Raw genomic sequence first — 18,821 nt, 5'->3', positions numbered from 1 at the left:
AGTCTTGATCAATAAATTGGGGAAACAGACCACAACAAGCACAAGACAGAACAGTTCTTGGGAGACAGTAAAGCAATGTAGAAAGTAATTAATGAAGCTCTCAAAAGGAATCGAGGTTCAACCAGTAGCAAATTACAGTATTCAAGATTGATTTTACTGACTTATGACTGGCCAACAACACTAACATTTCTTCAATAAATGTTACAGTTCCTTGGCAGCCATGAACTCTAGCAATCTATGTGAGAATGGCATTAAACACTTCTTGCTTTCCCATCCACATGAGGCATCATCTAATTGATAATGTCTTTAGTCCAGAATATCTTAAAGGAGGCTTTTTCCTAATCTTAGCAATCATCATGTCTATAAGAAATGTAACTTCATCACTTTCTTCCCAGAGAATGTCACTAACACTGTCATGCGTGAAACATTGTAACCGTGGGTACAGTGATGTACCTTTACCCATAATTAACCCTCAAACTTCACATTAACAATTTATATTATCCTATTGGATACACAGAATGTCTTATAGGTATCATGCAAGGATTATGAATATATGTGCATAAAAATACTTTTATGTCCCACGGTTTAGGTGTAATGAAGTTATGAATTTGTCTGATTTTATTGGCTGACTTGTGATGTGGCTGCCAGTGCTTAAGCTGGAGTTTGCCCCTGCGGGTTCCTTATTGGAGATGGGCATGGCTACACCTTTTTCCGAGTCTGCTGCTGTAGTGTGCAACTTACTTGGTCTTCAGAGGCAGCTTATCTGGCAGTGGCCACTTTGCGAGACTGGTAGTCCTGGTTTTGTCTTATGTGGCTTATTTCAAGCCTTGATGCCCCAGATTTCATGAAGAAGATGGAGAAGTTTTAGAGACTAGTTGTAGGCACTTGCCTGAAGAGGTGGGTATCCAGGCTGTGAACTGGGTTAGGCAACCTTTATGACCCAATCCACAATGAACAAAGCTTCGAGCAGAAGAGCCAGATATGGGCAAACACAGGGTTAACCAATGGTGACAAAATCAGAACAGAAAACCCAGTAAAGCTGCCAGCAGCAGAGTTTGGCCAGGAGGTGCATAAAGTCCCTACCATCATCAGGAGATGAGGTAAACAAGCCATCTTTTGATGCTCAGAAACTGAAAATTTCCTTGTGGGACAACCAGGTAGAAAGGACCAAACACACGAGTTTTGACGTATACGGTATACCAATACTGAATCTCAACATACCTTGACATATGGCAAGTCAACCCGTCCTCTTAAAAAGAACGTCACTTTTGGCTGGTATGCGCGATATGGCTAAATTTGGACGTAATTTGAAATGAAATCGACTCACAAAAGTGACGTTGTGTTCCGTTTTCTATTTGAGTCGTCCGCCTTACGCGCAGAGGTTATAAGAGGACACTTTAAATTCACGTTTTTCATAACGTTTTGAAACTTTATGAGAATTTCCTGCCCACCTAACCTATCAGAGGACCCTTAACTTACTGTTGTTGAAAAAAGAAATCCCAAATTTATTTTAATTTTTTTTTCATTTTCAAATTACGTCCAAATTCGGCCATACGGGCAAACGGCCAAAAGCGACGTTCTTTTTAAGAGGACAGGTTGGGCAAGTACAAGTACGACACATGCCTGGTAACATCCAGACATGTGCTTGGAAGTACCAAGTGTACGAGTTCGAATCCTCCTCATGGCTCCTATTGATTTTCTTCTGTGGACTTGTGGGCTGCTGTAAACACCACTATTAATAGTTATCACCAGAAGAACCTGGACCCCATGTTTGGGGGGTACAGTTGTAGAATAATCCTCGCAACCTACATCGGGTAATTTCGGGTGCAGATAACTCCTACTTCAAAACGTCCAATAATCAATTCATGCAGCACTGCCTGGCTAGATCCACCTTGAAAGAAATCTTCTAGGAAGCAATCAAAACTGGAAGATAACTAGTGGAAGTCAACAGTTGTCATTCTAGGGGAAAGGAGTTTATGGTGCAGATGGAGAGAGCAGGTCTTTCTCTTGCTATAAGTGTAATAAAAATGTTAGATTCTCATTTTGCCTGAGAAAAGAACCGAGTTCAAACCTAGGCGCTACAGCAAAAGTGTCAAGTACATACTGACTGAGCTCGCTTATCCAAACTATATGGGTAAGGACCCCCTGCTGGATAAGCCATACATTCGGATAACCAAAATTATTGGGGGAAATCCAAAAGTGAATATATTTGCAATTTTCTGTACTACATGATTTGAATTTCCACACACGTTATAATTAAAAAATATACCAGTACTGTAATTTAAAATAGAAATTTCAGCTTGTTGTAGTTTGTCTTCTTGATCGATGCTGTATCTTCAAATCAATAATTCTGGAAAATTTACATTACCTAACTTAACACAACACCAAAGTTACTGGACAGTACATGAGCTTGGCAAGGTCAGTTTTGACTACCAGCTGTTGAAGCTTCATTGGTTGAAGGCTCTTGTCTTTCTGGTGAGGCTTCAGTGGTTGAAGGGCCTTGGCTTCTGTTTTTACAAAACAAAAAGAGTTTTGCTTCTCTCCTGTGTTCACTGGCTTCTTATGATTGGCTCTTTGGTTTGCCTCGTACTGATGCCCGTTTCCAATTTCTGGATTAATACAGTTGGATGACAAATTAATTAGCGTGTCAATAGAAGACATGAGTAAACTGTGTTTGGTTGTCTGTGATGTTAGCACAACCTTTTAATATTAACAATTCCAGAATGATTGCTGCAACCACCAGACATAATTTTGGCCAAAAAGGATCAAAGTTACTATGGAAACAAAGTTATTTAAGAAAAGATTTCACTTAAATGGTGCGGCACTGTGGTGTAATGTGAGGGTTGAGAGCACATGGCCTGTGTAGCTTGATCAGGCCTGGACGGGTTCACTTTTAGCAGGGAGGTCAAAAGGCAGGTATTACTTTCCCCAGCGGGGAAAAAATCCCCAATTTCAGCAGGAAACTACAGTCTTCATCCTGTACACATAATTTTTAAGAAATTTGTATTTGTTATAATGTAATATTTATCTAGTTTTTATGGTGATGAATTGTTTTAACATAATTCTAGGCTATTTTTTACAATACAGATCATAGTATGCCCTGCATCATAGCATGCCCTCCCTGCATCCCCGAGACAGTCCCAACTCCTCCGACACCCCCTACCCAGAAACCAACCACCTCCCATACCCTGTGCCCCAAGCCACTGCTGTATGGGATTAATACAGTATGGCCCAATGCAAAATCTCTGGTTTTCCGAATATCATTATGGATCTGGGGAAGTTCGGCAGAAAGTTATCTGGACGTGATTTAGAACCTATACCAGTCTGCATTATCTAGCTAAACCTCCGGTTATCCAAATTACTATCTGGATATAGCGAAGTCTTGCCAGAAAAATATTCAGCCGTGATTTTCGCTGGATAACTCAAATATTCAGATTAGCGGGCTTTGGATAAGCGACTTCATACAGTATATGCATACATTTTTGTATAGAACCAAATGTGCTATAGTACTCTTATTTTAGTAACTTCATATAGGTGTCTGCTGGAAAGGCTCAGTTTAACAAGCATGGCTGATAATCACTTAGACCATGGTGTATTTACCTATTTATTATACAGACTGTACTGTTAATATGCCAAATAGGAAAACATTTTCAATGGTTTTGTCAGTTAGGGAAAGGAGACGATGGCAAATCTCAACTCTGAACCACCACAGAGACCATTTCAATATTTCCATTTTCATTTAACCCCATAGGTTTTCTGAAGTGCGGGTTACATGTCCTCTTGGATAATTTTCTTCTGCCCCCTCTCTTCGAGCCGGTCGGCTGAGCGGACAGCACGCTGGACTTGTGATCCTGTGGTCCTGGGTTCGATCCCAGGCGCCGGCAAGAAACAATGGGCAGAGTTTCTTTCACCCTATGCCCCTGTTACCTAGCAGTAAAATAGGTTCCTGGGTGTTAGTCAGCTGTCACGGGCTGCTTCCTGGGGGTGGAGGCCTGGTCGAGGACCGGGCCGCGGGGACACTAAAAAAAAGCCCCGAAATCATCTCAAGATAACCTCTTCACTCGATGGAGAGGATGGTGGACACCCTTCCTGTGGCTTTGAGAGAAGTTATGAGGTTACAGGTGATTCTATTCCCATTGTAGTGGAATTCCCAGCTTTGGGAGTATGTGATGACAGAGGCATCTACCTTTTAGACAGGAAGGACTGCCTACCAGAAATACTGGAAATCAGAAAGCCCACCCTGTTTAAGGCAGGGGTGGGCTTTCTGATTTGGCCATTTTGGTGTTTTGCTGTGCAGGTAGCTTTCGTTAACAAAACTCTAGGCATGTTCCAGACCCAAGGATTTTGGCATACTAAGCGTGCTAGCAGTTGGATATCTTGCCCTTGTTCCATAGCCTATACCCTGTCCAGCACTTAGACATTCATGAAAATGCCTGTCTGTTAAAATAAATATAAACATAATTTATTTTGTTTTAATTTGAAGATATAAATAGATAAAACCTGTAAAGGGCCTATTTGTCCATGCAAGAAAGCTCCTATTTAAATTTATACCCAACCAAACTCATTTGTGCATACACCGGTATGTTCAACCTATATGATCCAGTGTTTCCATGTCTGTTATGCTACTCGGTAATCTGTTCCATAAATCGTCAAGCCTATTTCTGAAATTAGTACTTGGGCTGTTTCTGAATCTAAACCTGTTCAATTTGGATCCATTGTTTTGTGTTTTATACCTGCTTAATCTGCTTGTTTGTGTCTATATAATTAACACATTATTAATCTGCCTAAAACACCTTATTAATGCCTCTTATTAATACAGTACAGTACACGTAACTCCTTTCGGGCTGCATGCTATATACGCTGGGAGCTCTTGTGAGCCAATGAGGGGGGAAACACGTCCAGAATTGGTGTATTTAGAATAGTGAAATGCTTCTTTTTGGGTGCCCCTAAGTGATTCCTTTACAGTATTTTTTATTTTTTAGCTCTACTCCCCCACTTACCCATGTGTTTCAGTTGCTTAGCCTCAAGAGTGATGGTGTGGGCCTCGCCGGATCCTAGGTTGACTAAAAGTGGGAGGGCAAAGTAGCGAGATGATATTTTTGGTATTTTGGATATTTCTTTTTATTGTACTAAACAATTTAGTGATTTAAGTTTGTGAACCTCTTATTTTATTATTATGATGGCTCTCTCTGTGTATGGAGTTTCGTGAGTATCACTTTTCCCCTGCCTCTTCTAAGGGGGTCAAGATTCTATTGCCTGCTCCCAGTAGACCATAAAGTAGTCATACATGCCTGGTGTGATTGTATTGGCCCTGTGGTACCAGTACATACACTCAGGCAAGCCACTGATAGGATCCCCCAGAAATGGGCATTTCATTACTCAATGCTTTTATTTTCAGTCCAATTACAAAAAAAATCAAAATTAGGCTAAGTAGCAGAGGTCTGGCAACCTTGCCCTAATTTTAAAGATTATAATAATGTATGCTTATTGATACAAGTTTCACTTGTTCTCACAGGTTATTTGTCTGCATGATGCACAGAGCATCTATGAGGTTCCACTAATGCTTGAGGAACAACGTGTGTCGCATCTTTTAAGTGATCATCTAAGCTTAAACCTTGACAGTTATCGACCAAGGAATTTCATGAAAAAATGGCGGGATTTGTCTACCAAGTAAGTGTTTGAGGGAAGGTTTTCAGAGTATTCTGTGGAATGGTAATTTCTGTAAAATATATATACAGTATATGTATATTCAAAATAAATATATATATTGTATTTCACCGTTTATTGTTATAAATATACTAATTTCCATAGGCAAGATCACCTCCGCAACACTGTCACCATTGCACTTGTTGGCAAGTACACTCAACTTGAAGACTCGTATGCATCAGTAATCAAAGCCTTGCAACATGCTGCCCTGGCATGCAATCGAAAACTGGACTTGAAGTGCATGGAAGCAGAGGATTTGGAAGAGTCGGCGAAGGATGATCGCGCTGTCAAGTATTATGAAGCTTGGCAGAATGTCTGCAAATGCCAGTAAGGGAAATTGTTCAAAAAGCTCTTTGGGAAATGACAGTAATTTAGTTTCTCGTGTATTCAGAGAAATGTAAATAATTTAAATGACATTGGTATGAAAATAACAGGATTGAACAATTCATCTTGTGAATGATAGTACAGGAACTTTGTTGCCCATTATGCAGTGCAATTGGCTTCACATCACCTTCATGATAGGAGGAGGGGGAGGGACTGGAGAGAGGGCTTTAAAAACCTCCATACATTCTTCCCACTTCAGTGTAGACAACATTAGATATTTTCATATTTATGAAGTATTCACTGTAAGGGTTAAAGATTTAATTCTTCTGTACACCACAAAAATTACAGGCATATGGTTTTCTGTTATAAGATTTTAATATATTTTGATACTAAAGTTATGATTCTGGTTGAGATTAACATGCCTCTGTAAAATTAATATAGAAATGTGTGTGTGTGTGTTTATAGAGTTGTATTGTAATAATGAAATTCATTTTTCTTCCAGTGGGATTATTGTCCCTGGAGGCTTTGGCCAGCGAGGAGTCGAGGGAATGGTAGCAGTCTGTAAATGGGCAAGGACAAAAAAGAAGCCTGTGCTTGGAGTGTGTCTTGGTCTGCAGGCTGCTGTTATTGAGTTTGCAAGGTAACAATCTGGCTTGTTAGATATTACTGGTAGGCAATGTTTATTTTTGTTTATGCAACCCTAAATACAAATTTCTGTACAGCACAAAAAGCAGTTTCTGTACAGCACAGTTTGGCATAGATGTGCATCACTTGAATATATTTTTGCAGCGTGATATAGCAAATAAATGAAACTTCACGAAGCATAGTACCAGATAATGTGTATTTGAACACACATTGTAGTGTAGGTTACACATGAAAAATAGTGTAGTTTAAATTTTGCTATTTTATTATGTAAGAATTAAACTAAATTCATACAGGAATGTGTTGGGGTGGACAGATGCCAACAGTCAGGAGATATTCCCAGAAGGTAATCGGCATGTGATTATTGAGATGCCCGAACACAATCCTGGGCAACTTGGCGGTACCATGCGATTAGGGAAGAGACAGACCCTATTCAAAACCCATGAATCCAAGCTTCGGCAACTGTATGGCAATGTAGATTATGTTGAGGAACGTCACCGACACAGGTATGTTCACCTTTTGCATGTCTTTTATAATTTTTCGATGTACAGTATATATAGTTATAAAATTTGGTGGAGGGAAAAAAGCCTAGTTTGCTAAATGGTTTTTCTCGTCATCAAACAAATAGGGTGCTCTTTTTAACGAAGGGACCATGGGTTGTTATTCAATACAAAAGTTGGTTTGGGAGTACTAATGCTGTTTAGTCTTGGAGCCATTCATAAACTTTTCACTTTGTTGCATAGCTAGTATAACATGGATTAACACCTGACTACCTCAACAGTAAAGATTGTTCAGGTGCCCACTTCTGAAATGGGAATAATAATTGCCTGCCTCCCAGGAGCCTGTGACCTCATTACAGACCAAGAAAGTGGCTTGAGCTAAATTCAAATGTATTAGTTTATTTTTGAAACCATGTCCTAGTTCTTAAGTAAGCATTTTAGCAAACCAGAGTCAAGAGTCTAGAAGGCAAGACTGCTGAGATTTATGGAGGGAAGACAAATGCAGAACCTAAACAGGGATCTGGGAACTTGCATTACTGGGCACACGGGTACTGTGCCTGGGCACATGGGCACAGGCACACGGGTAGCCTCCAGCTCAAACTGGAATGTGACAGACGGTGGACTCTGTGAATAGCTTTGGTTGTGGTTTTTTCATTTTTAATCCTCAGTGCATTCCACTTCAATACAGTTCATATATCCTAGATGACATGTGTTGGCCTATTGTGTTTGTCTGATCTCCAAAGTGTGAATGAGACCTGCTTCTTTTGGAGTTGAAAGCTGTTTGGGTGTTTGCAGGTAGATCTGTTTGCCTCTGCATTGAATCGGCAGTTTTCAGTCTACTTTGCGTCATTTCCAGATTGTGAGGCTTTCACAGAGGACACATTTTTGCATGCGTTGCCATGCATGCCTCCGCAGATATTAATATACTGGATTTCTTATTTAGGTATGAGGTAAATCCCAAGATGATTAGCGACTTCGAGTCTGCAGGAATGAAATTTGTTGGTCAGGATGTGGAGGGGGAACGGATGGAGGTCATGGAACTTGATGACCACCCGTATTATGTGGCCTGTCAGTACCATCCAGAATACCTTACCCGGTGAGTAACCACCTTTTTGCCTGCGATTTTGTATTATGTATATTAAATTTTTTGGGGGTATTTGTTCTGGAAAAAGAGAATTAATGAGAAAATGAGGATTGAAATTAGTAATTTGAAAGTCGAGTACAGTTACTCATCACGGTAAGTGATTTAGGAAGACTAATAAATTGCTCATACAGAGGGAAAGGTGTGAGGTACTTCTAAAATGTCATGTGCTCCAACTGGTCATAATGTTATTCAGTGAACAATGACCGGACAATCACTTGGTTGCCTCGCCCAAGATCTATAACACAACTGATAGAGCTTGCTGCTCCAGTTACTTTATTTCTGCACTATCAATTATACACCAACAATTTCATCCAACTTGTTCTGCAAATGGCTATACAGACTGTTTTAGACTGCAGGTTTAGAGCCTCTTGCAAGTAGTCAAAATTCTAAATGATTTGATGTCATCCACCATCATCGTGTGCTCATTATATGTTGCATTCTGATTATGCTCCATGTATTCATTACACTCCCATTACATATTGCACCATGGGCATCTCTCCAGTGTTTCTTCATACATCATAATAGTACTGATGTATAGTGCTGTAGGGTAGCCCAGAAATGTGTTTGTGTTGTAATTGATCCAAACATTTAATAATTCTGTAGAGAATAGGAAGCCTATATTGAGGTCCCTCCAAAGCCAACTACTGACCATCCCCAGGATGCAACCCACTACAGTTGCCAAACAACCGGGTACCTATTGACTGCTAGGGGAACAAAAGCATCATTTGAAAGAAAACATGCCAAAGCATCTCTGCCTTGTGTTGGGATTAAATTCAGGATCATCAATTGTGAGTCAAGAACCTAGCACACTGTACGTACAGGACCCGTAATATTGTCCCTTGCATACCGGATACCGGTCGGCCGAGCGGACAGCACGCTGGATTTGTGATCCTGTGGTCCTGGGTTCGATCCCAGGCGCCGGTGAGAAACAATGGGCCGAGTTTCTTTCACCCTATGCCCCTGTTACCTAGCAGTAAAATAGGTACCTGGGTGTTCAGGTCAGTTGTCACGGGCTGCTTCCTGGGGGTGGAGGCCTGGTCGTGGACCGGGCCGCGGGGACACTAAAAGCCCCGAAATCATCTCAAGATAACCTCAAGACATACCATTGTCTAAATGGCAAGACTTTGTTTTTATTAACATCATCCTTCTTATTTTTCAGACCCCTAAAGCCTTCACCACCATACCTTGGGTTAATCCTGGCTGCTTGTGGCAAGTTGGAACAGTATCTCGCACGGGGCTGCCGCATGTCGCCCACCGATTCTCCAGAATCGTCTGGTATTCAAGACTTGTTTTAGTTACTTTCTATTTAAAAATATTACTGTAGTATATCCTTGTTGATGGTGGTATCATACTTTTTCACAGATTGAAATGGAAAAGCATGTTACAAACAAATTTTCTATTCAGTATCTCCCAGTTGTTTTGAGAAGAGTGACACACATGTGTTTGAGTTTTTAACCAATGTCTTATTTGTTCAAAATCCATCATCAGTGTTAAATGAGTGAAATATTTTGAAAATTTTAATTATTGATTCGGTTTGTTTGTTTCACAAATCCGTGCAAAATTGGTAGATTGTTGAGTTCTTATGCTTAACCTATCCTTATTCTATTTCTCGTAATCTTTTTATGAAGGGAAGGTAGCATATGGGCTTCTTACTCCTGGAATTTTGTTCAGAGAACTCTACTGTTCTCTAAAATGCATTTGACTGCTGACATGTGCTCAAATTTCATCGGCTATCTTGAAGTTATCTTGAAATGATTTTGGGGCTTTAGTGTCCCCGCGGCCCGGTCCTCGACCAGGCCTCCACCCCCAGGAAGCAGCCCGTGACAGCTGACTAACTCCCAGGTACCTATTTACTGCTAGGTAACGGGCATTCAGGGTGAAAGAAACTTTGCCCATTTGTTTCTGCCTCGTGCGGGAATCGAACCCGCGCCACAGAATTACGAGTCCTGCGCGCTATCCACCAGGCTACGAGGCCCCCCCTCGTAGTTTCAGCAACGCTTTTGCTGAAACAAGTGAAATCCTGTCTTACGATTGGCCTCGCAAGCTTCCATTTTTATATCTAGAACTGCTTTTCAAACTACCCGTGTCATTCCCCCTTAAGACGAACAGTGCTACTTTTATCACTGCATAGCCACATACGTACCTATGGGGTGCTTTTAAAAAGGTGAACATGGCTGAAGATGTCATATTGGTGACCTAAAAGTTGTCACTATTCTGTGGACTGTTTTTGACATTTATAAAATTATTATTAATAACCGATTAGAAAACAGAAGTGTCGGAAAAATCACAAACAGATCACTCGTGTTCAGAGGCTTGGACATGAGTAGAATTGGTGATGGTGAAATCTCTTTACAGTCAGTTTCTGCTGGTAGGTATCCATAAAGGGACAGGTTGAACTTTAGATTGCACTTAGTAAACTTTACCAATAGAGTGTGGGGAAAAGGTTGAGTAGTGTTTCCTTTAATTCTTCAGATACACGAGTCAATCAGGAAAAATGGCACCATTTCTGACCTCACTGCATGAGTTGATGAGGGACGATTTAAAGTACCATGTAAGATTTAAAAGTCCCACGCATACACGGAGCTCTTTGCTTTCTCAGGCCTCCAGTAAACAAAAAGCCATCTTTGGGAAAAAATCGTGGGCATCTCTCTGGGTGTGAGGGACCATGATTAGCAGTATTGATGAGAGGTGTGGTGTGACCACGATTAGCACATGCAGCAGCAGCTCGCAGCAGCTTATAGGACACATTCCTGAAGGGTAGGAATGTGACCAAAAGGGAGAAAAACACAACAGGAGAAAAAAAAATACTTCTTAACTCTGAGTGCAGATGTCATCACAAGTTGATCCCTAGAATAATGCAGTTATAATCACATGTTGATTCTAGTTATCACCCGGTTTTATATAAATTATATAAATATATCAATAATACATCTCTATGTGGATGTGGTTTTCAATGTGTACCATAAGCCATACAATTATCTTAAATTCACAGTTTGGTGTTTCCTGCCGGTGTTTGAATCTATTTCTTGATGACATTACCTGATAGAATAGCAGCAATGAAGTAGGTTGCAAGATACTTCCTTTGAGCTGTGCCAGGAACAAGTTTATGGGCAATGTACATAGTACATTGCAGGCCTATATACAGTATTGGATCACTCATTTTGTCAATTCTGTGAAAATTAATAATTCCACACAATGTAAATTAATGCAAAACAACAAACTCACAATAATCATGACATCTTTCGCCTCTTTGGTGAGTTGGCAGAATTGACACTTCTGCCCAAAGTCTAAATAATAGGCTTTCAAAAATTTGTCTTACATTTTACATATAAATATTTTACATGTAAATGCTTTTGGGGAGCCTGTCGGCCTAGCGAACAGCACGCGGGACTTGTGATCCTGTGGTCCTAGGTTCGATCCCAGCCGCCGGCGAGAGGCGAGAGTGTTTCTTTCACCCTATGCCCCTGTTACCTAGCAGTAAATTAGGTACCTGGGTGTTAGTCAGCTGTCACGGGCTGCTTCCTGGGGGTGGAGGCCTGGTAGAGGACCGGGCCGCGGGGACACTTAAAAAAGTCCCGAAATCATCTCAAGATAACCTCAAGATTCCATGCACATTCTTGAACGTAATGGGGTCATTACTGTGCCTACTTTTTATGTAGTGTAAAAATTATGTTATATTTTAGGTGTACTGTACCTAGATTTTATTTTCCTTGCATGTTTATACTTAATAATGGGAGTAAAAGTAATTGGATATAATGTACTATAGTAATTTGAATATTGGTTGCCTCAATGGCATCAGTTTCTTGGAGGGAATAGGGCTTTTGGTGTTATATTTGTCTTTCAACAATACTCTTACGGAATTGCTTACAATAATTACAAATTTGCTGAGAAGTCTTGCTTTGGTGCATTGATTTGGGTTTTTCTTCCACTCTTGTGGTAGCTTATGGAACTTACATTATTGATTGTAAGATTGGGAGTCATTGTTTTGAATTGATCCTAATACACTTTAATGTGTAGTTTTTGGGCTTTAAAATGTGTGTGTGTGCCTGTGTGCCCTTTGGTGGCAGATTTGGTAATTGATGAACAAGATTAAAAATTTCCTGTACTACAATATGATTATTTGAAATTGATCGACACTTGATTTTAAAAGTATTATTCATTTATATATAAATGTTATATATATATATATACAGTACTCTCTCTAATATCTGAACCTACCTATAATGAATCCCTGTAAACAGTGGACAAAATTTGCCTGTGTGGATTCCCATCCACATTCCCTTGAATATGGATTCTAAAATATGAATCAATCTTGTCATTCTTTTTCCTCTCATTCCCAGAGGTGGAGATTTCCAGTGCTTGTGGCGGCTGCTACTGCTGCACTTTAGTCATTGAGTCGGGTGGTTTGTGGCGAGGTTCTGTTTCCGCAGTAGGCCTCTAGACTTCGCAGGCAGTCTCTGGTGGTTGATACCTGGTTGATAGCTGGTTGATGGGGTTCTGGGAGTTCTTCTACTCTCCAAGCCCGGCCCAGGGCCAGACTTGACTTGTGAGAGTTTGGTCCACCAGGCTGTTGCTTGGAGCGGCCCGCAGGCCCACATACCCACCACAGCCCGATTGGTCCGGCACTCCTTGAAGGAAACAATCTAGTTTCCTCTTGAAGATGTCCACAGTTGTTCCTGTAATATTTCTGATGTGTAGTGACTACACACGCACCGTGCCTTGTGAGCAATTTGGTCTGGGTTTGAGTCTTGGTTAAGAGGGATTGTCTGGGCGCCAATCCTTCACTGGTCGCTCCTGTTCACCCAGCAGTAATTGAGTCCCTAGTTGTTAACTGATTGGCAGGTAAACAACCAGGTACCCCTTAGCAGTTTTCCAGAGAAAACTACAGTAGTTGCCTAGGCTTAACAAGAGCTATGGGAAGGGAAAGCTCTCAGCCTGCCAACACAAGTCATCTGTTCCTGTACCTACCTGTGTTAAAGAAAAAAAAAAGCTTTTCTTGTAAATTTAAGTCTAGTAAACTAGTAATCATTGCTACTTAGTACTGTGTTGACCAGACCACACACTAGAAGGTGAAGGGACGACGACGTTTCGGTCCGTCCTGGACCATTCTCAAGTCGATTGAGAATGTTGTCGTCGTCCCTTCACCTTCTAGTGTGTGGTCTGGTCAACATAATTTAGCCACGTTATTGTGACTCATCGCCTGCATTAGTACTGTGTGTTTAATTTTAAGGTAGGAATACAGCTATTTGTATAATTCATTCAAATATTTTATATTATTGCTGGATTTGATATTACTGTAATTCTTTGTCAGCCGTATCATCTTTTTGTACTAATTATGTACCTCTATATATACTGTATCAAGAAAGTGCTCATAACACTCCCTGGCCTGTGCTGGCCTTGGACTTTCTATCTCGATTTACTTTTTGTGATCAAGCCACAACTATTTTTAAGCCCTTAATTGAATTTTTTGCCATAACACTCTTTCCCAGCTAATTTTGATCCTTCCTGCAGACGAGGAGCTACCAATGCCACCTCATCTTCTAGTCAGTCAGACTGACAAGCCCAGCATGTCTCCGGCACGGCACACCCCACCACCACCTTCCTCCTCCCCAAACTCTTCTTCCAATTTGTCCGAGTCTCCTTTGTCCTCGTCCTCCACGCCTACCAAGAAGGATACGGTAGATAATAAGCCTCAGACATCTAGCAAAAAAGAATAAAATAGGTTGGTAACTAGGAAGCAATATTAGTTAAGTTCATTCAGTATAAACTAGATAAGCTGGAGGGTCCGAATGTGCAATGTGACGGTTTTCTTTTTACCTGCTATGGGAGCGTCAATAAGATAGTTTATTAATTGTGAGGCATTCAGTATTATAGCTATACAGTATATTATATATTTTGTCCTAGTTGAAATATATGTATGGAGGTAGGTGAGAAAATAAGACTAAATGTACTTGTATTATTTGAAGGTGGGTTGCAAAAGCAAACACCTTTTGGGTTTGGACCTTTAGATCATATTTCATCTTTCCATTGGCTCAGTTTGTGTGCAGGAGAGTACAGCTGTTTCTGTGGTAAATGGCACATTCCACAAAGAGGACATGATGGACCAAGAATTTGTTTCTTAACGTTCCCACTCGTTGGAGAATTTTCACACTGCTTTTCTGAGGCATTGCACAGCAGTTGATCAAAGCTAGAAATTAATGTGTTGAACTGCATGGAACAAATTCATGGTATGCCAGGCCTGCATCATGCGATGAACCATGGAAAGGGGGCTTCACTAGCCTGCCTATTACACTACACTGGAATATGATGATGTATCACCCTTTAGGAAATAGTCCTGCAACATTGGGTATGTTAGTGTTATAAAATGGATTGTATTTGTAGATTTGATAACTTGTATAATATACATTTCCATCTTATTTATCACAACTTGTAGCATGCTTACTGCTGCTGGAAATTTAAATGGATTAAATTTTAAGTTAGAGTTCATTTGGTTCTATTGATTAATTTCATGTTATGAATTATCCTCGTCACTTATTTCAGTGTTGCTACTGAGTACAATTTTTTTTATTGTAAATAGTCTACAAATGATTTTACCCATTTATTTAATTAGATACCACATGAATGGCATGTCATTTAAATAATTTAAAATGACAGTTAATATTTGTAGATCATATAATTACCGTTTCTCAAATTCTATTAGTATTCAGAGTTTTGCACCGTTTTGCTTGAATACTTTTTCACATCCACTGTTTTTTCTCTTCTCGTTTTATTTGTATTTTTTTTTATATAGAGTAATATTTTTTGTACCGAATCTGTAAATAGTTTTCAGTTATTTTAGCAGAACTTGTTCTTAGTGTTATAATCTTACATTTATGGATGAAGTCTCGTTGTACCCAGGAGTTTGTACAAATCTCATAGAAAACATAAGAAAAAAAAACATTTCACAGTTGCCAATTTCACATTTGTGACTCAATTAGATTTAGACATGTAGTCCAGGATAAATGGGTAAATATGTCAGGATCTCATTATGTGGGAGTGATATCTCTTGCCGTCTACCTAAGTAAAAACAAGTTTGCCCTGACCGATAATACTACACTGTTACAGAATGTGTAAACATTGTGTACTTTGTATACAAATACCATTTAGGTACCGATCGAAGTATTGGTCCACATTAGAAGGTAGAATAATGTCTAGGGGTTTGGACAAATTGGTTGTTTTGGTGGGCTTTAAAGCTTCTACAGTGAGTTAAGCAGAGAGGCTAAACTTCCTTAGCCTCTCAGCTTAGCCACTCCTGCCACACCTGCTGAAGGGCAGGTGTGATTGTTTATATGTGACACTGTGTTGTATTGTTAATGATGTGATGAATGGGTGAGGGGATTTTTAATGTTTTTTTTCTGTTTAGTATCTATAACAATTGACTATAAATGACTTACTTTTTCTTCTCTGGGTTGATGCCTCCCCACCTCATGAAGGCTGGAAATAGGGAAAGGATTGTGTATGTAATACTATGGCAACTTTCTTTAGTGCCTTGGTCACTAATCACTATACATTAAGTAATGTTCACTTGTATATGAAAGTACTTTGCTTTCTCCATGAGCAGAAATCTTAGCATTTTTTGTTCCCTTGCATACCACCTCTTCTTGTACCACTTGTTCATCATCAACATTCTTTACTCTATTTCTGTGCAGGATTACCTTATCACATTTTATGTTAGCGTAATAAGCAAAATCGTATAGCCATATAGCCTAAGTATAGCCTTCAAAATACACAAAACTAGAAAGTAGCTATGCACAAACTTTATAGGGACATCACTGTACTATTCTATTAGTATTCTTAATGTCTCTTAATGTCTTAATGCCTCTTTAATTGTTAATGTCTTTTTAATTTGTCATAAAATGTTTCCTTTTGCTGCTAAGAGAAACGGTTATCAAAAAATGTATTCTGTTTTGAGTGCCACAGTGACTCCCAGGGAAATGGGCAGTGAAGCATAGCCTCTCACAACTAGAGGTGGTGGAGGCATGTCGCCAAACAAACCGAATATCACATCTGTTTAGAAAGTTGGCAGATTTTGGGTCGGTGACTACATAACTGAAAATGTTAGTTATAGTATGAAATAATTGGTTTGCTTATTTTGCTTTATACCGTTCCATGTGACATTGTATGTTTCTGTGACTAATTGTGCAAATACTTTGGTGATATAGTTAGACACCCCACCAACTCGTCTGAAAATAAAGGGTGTGACGAACGTATTGGTATGTCGCATAAATTTTGGGTGTACAATTTTTAGCTATGTTATGAATCGGTCTCCATTTATCAGATGTAATTTTAATATATTTAATTGTAAACCTGAGGCATTAGATTACTTTTTTCTATTTGACAACTATATATATAAAGTAATAGAAGCAAGTTCTTGAAAAAATGCCTACAAAATCATTTAAATGTTTCACTCAAAAATAAAAGTGGCATAAAATACAAGATTTTAAATTGTATCAATGCAAACCAAAATAAGCTGGTAAAGCAATTGTAAAATGTTAAACAATTTTGTGAAGGTGTCAATGGTAGAGTGCAAAATCTATGCCACTTCAGCCATTTCGTAAAACAGTAGATTAATATTTGTTTGTGGTATACCAGTAGCACTAAAAGCTTAGACATAAAAAAAATATAGTATTTAATAAATTACACAAATTGTATAACACTGGGTAACGAGCTACATTCCTTCTTACTGCATCTTGTTCGTGACATTCTGTACACTTTAGAGAAACATAAAATGCTAGAGTGCATGTTAAGTCGGCCAAGAATGTAATGTATGAATTTTGTTGTTGTTACCAGAATAGCAGTTATAAGTTATTTATATGACTGGTTGTTATCAGAATAGATGTACAGTACAGTATGTATTTGTTTCAATTATTTCAACATGGCAAGTTCAGCCATCAATATCTCTTATGCTGCATCAGTATTTATGGATAAGTTTATATAGTGTACAGCTAATGTATTATTCCATGTTGTATCCGAGAGGGACGATGTACTACACCTTAACTTTTTTCTGTTGCATGTATGAGTGATCCTATTATTTTTGCCCAATATTTAAGAATGATAGCCTTACATATTATTGTAAGTATGATCTTCCCAACTCTGGTAGTCTTTAGGCTCTCTACATGAATGGATATTTGGCTTATATATTCTTACCTTACAAGTGATATGTACATCTATAGGGGTGATTGCATTCTGTGTACTAAGGTTTAATGTGACATTGATTTTTTTTTTTATGTAGATGACTAATAAATTGATGATCTGTACATCCCAATTAATGGGCCATTTTTATTACAGAATAAAAACAAATTTGGATTTAGATGTAATTTTTCAGTCTGGAATGAAACATGAATAATACCAAGAAAGCAATTTCCAGTAGGTTGTATTTTCTGAAGTGGCCAAATGGTGGCGCCCTGTAGATAGGGGAGCTGTTCCCACCTAGATTGCTCCACACGTTAGTCACATCTGCTCTATGAGTGTTTAATAGCTTACTGGAGGTGTAAGGAGTTGGGGAATCTTTGTATACTCTTGCTGGAGAAGCAAACCCCCAGAAGAGGAGCAAAATGGATACTTAAAAGGTTTACTGAAAACTAGTGAATGTGGTGGCAAACTATCCATCCAGTAGTTAGGTTAGGCGATTTTTGCAGCTGGCGGGCAAAAATAGCGCGATTTTCGCCGCTACCGGCCAAAAACCATGCGATTTTCGCAGCTGGCTGGCATAAATCGCGATTTTCGCCACTACCGGCCAAAAGTAGCGCGATTTTCGCCGCTAGCGGCCAAAAACCGTGCGATTTTCGCCGCTAGCGGCCAGAAACTATGCGATTTTCGCAGCTGGCTGGCAAAAATCGCGATTTTCGCCACTACCGGCCAGAAGTTGCGCGATTTTCGCCGCTAGCGGCCAAAAACCGTGCGATTTTCGCCGCTAGCGGCCAAAAATCGGGCTATTTTTGCCGCTAACGGCCGAAAACCGCGCTATTTTCGACGCTAGCGGCCAGAAACCATGCGATTTTTGCAGCTGGCGGGCAAAAATCGCGCGAATTTCGCCGCTACCTGCCAAACATCGACCGATTTTCGCCGCTAGCGGCCAAAAAAGGGGCTATTTTCGCCGCTAGCGGCCAAAAATGGGGCGATTTTCGCCGCTAACGGCCAAAAATCGTGCAAATTTCGCCGCTAGCGGCCAAAAATCGTGCGAATTTTGCCGCTAGCGGCCAAAAAGCTGGCGGGCAAAAATCGCGATTTTTTCCGCTACCGGCCAAAAATCGGGCGATTTTTGCAGCTGGCGGACAAAAATCGCGCGAATTTCGACGCTACCTGCCAAAAACCGCGCGATTTTTGCCGCTAGCGGCCAAAAACCATGCGATTTTCGCAGCTGGCGGGCAAAAATCGCGTGATTTTCGCCACACCGGCCAAAAACCGCGTGATTTTCGCCGCTAGCGGCCAAAAACCGTGCGATTTTCAAAGCTGGCGGGCAAAAA

The 18,821-nt window shown here is 39.9% G+C and overlaps 1 protein-coding gene across 1 annotated transcript in view; it reads left to right on the top strand.

The window, feature by feature from the left end:
• The window catches only part of Ctps (CTP synthase), a 33,921-nt gene extending 16,309 nt beyond the window's left edge, over positions 1–17,612 (top strand). Inside the window, exons 6-12 of the mRNA XM_045756667.2 lie at positions 5,516–5,670; positions 5,812–6,033; positions 6,533–6,670; positions 6,969–7,178; positions 8,116–8,268; positions 9,476–9,591; positions 13,828–17,612. Of these exons, the coding sequence (XP_045612623.1) occupies positions 5,516–5,670; positions 5,812–6,033; positions 6,533–6,670; positions 6,969–7,178; positions 8,116–8,268; positions 9,476–9,591; positions 13,828–14,033 (1,200 nt within the window). The 3' untranslated portion in view covers positions 14,034–17,612. The remainder of the gene's footprint in view (positions 1–5,515; positions 5,671–5,811; positions 6,034–6,532; positions 6,671–6,968; positions 7,179–8,115; positions 8,269–9,475; positions 9,592–13,827) is intronic.
• The last annotated feature ends 1,209 nt before the right edge of the window (positions 17,613–18,821 follow it).

Source organism: Procambarus clarkii, chromosome 53 (genome assembly GCF_040958095.1).
Source record: "Procambarus clarkii isolate CNS0578487 chromosome 53, FALCON_Pclarkii_2.0, whole genome shotgun sequence".
Lineage (NCBI taxonomy): Eukaryota > Metazoa > Arthropoda > Malacostraca > Decapoda > Cambaridae > Procambarus > Procambarus clarkii.
This window is presented reverse-complemented; position numbering and strand designations above follow the sequence as displayed.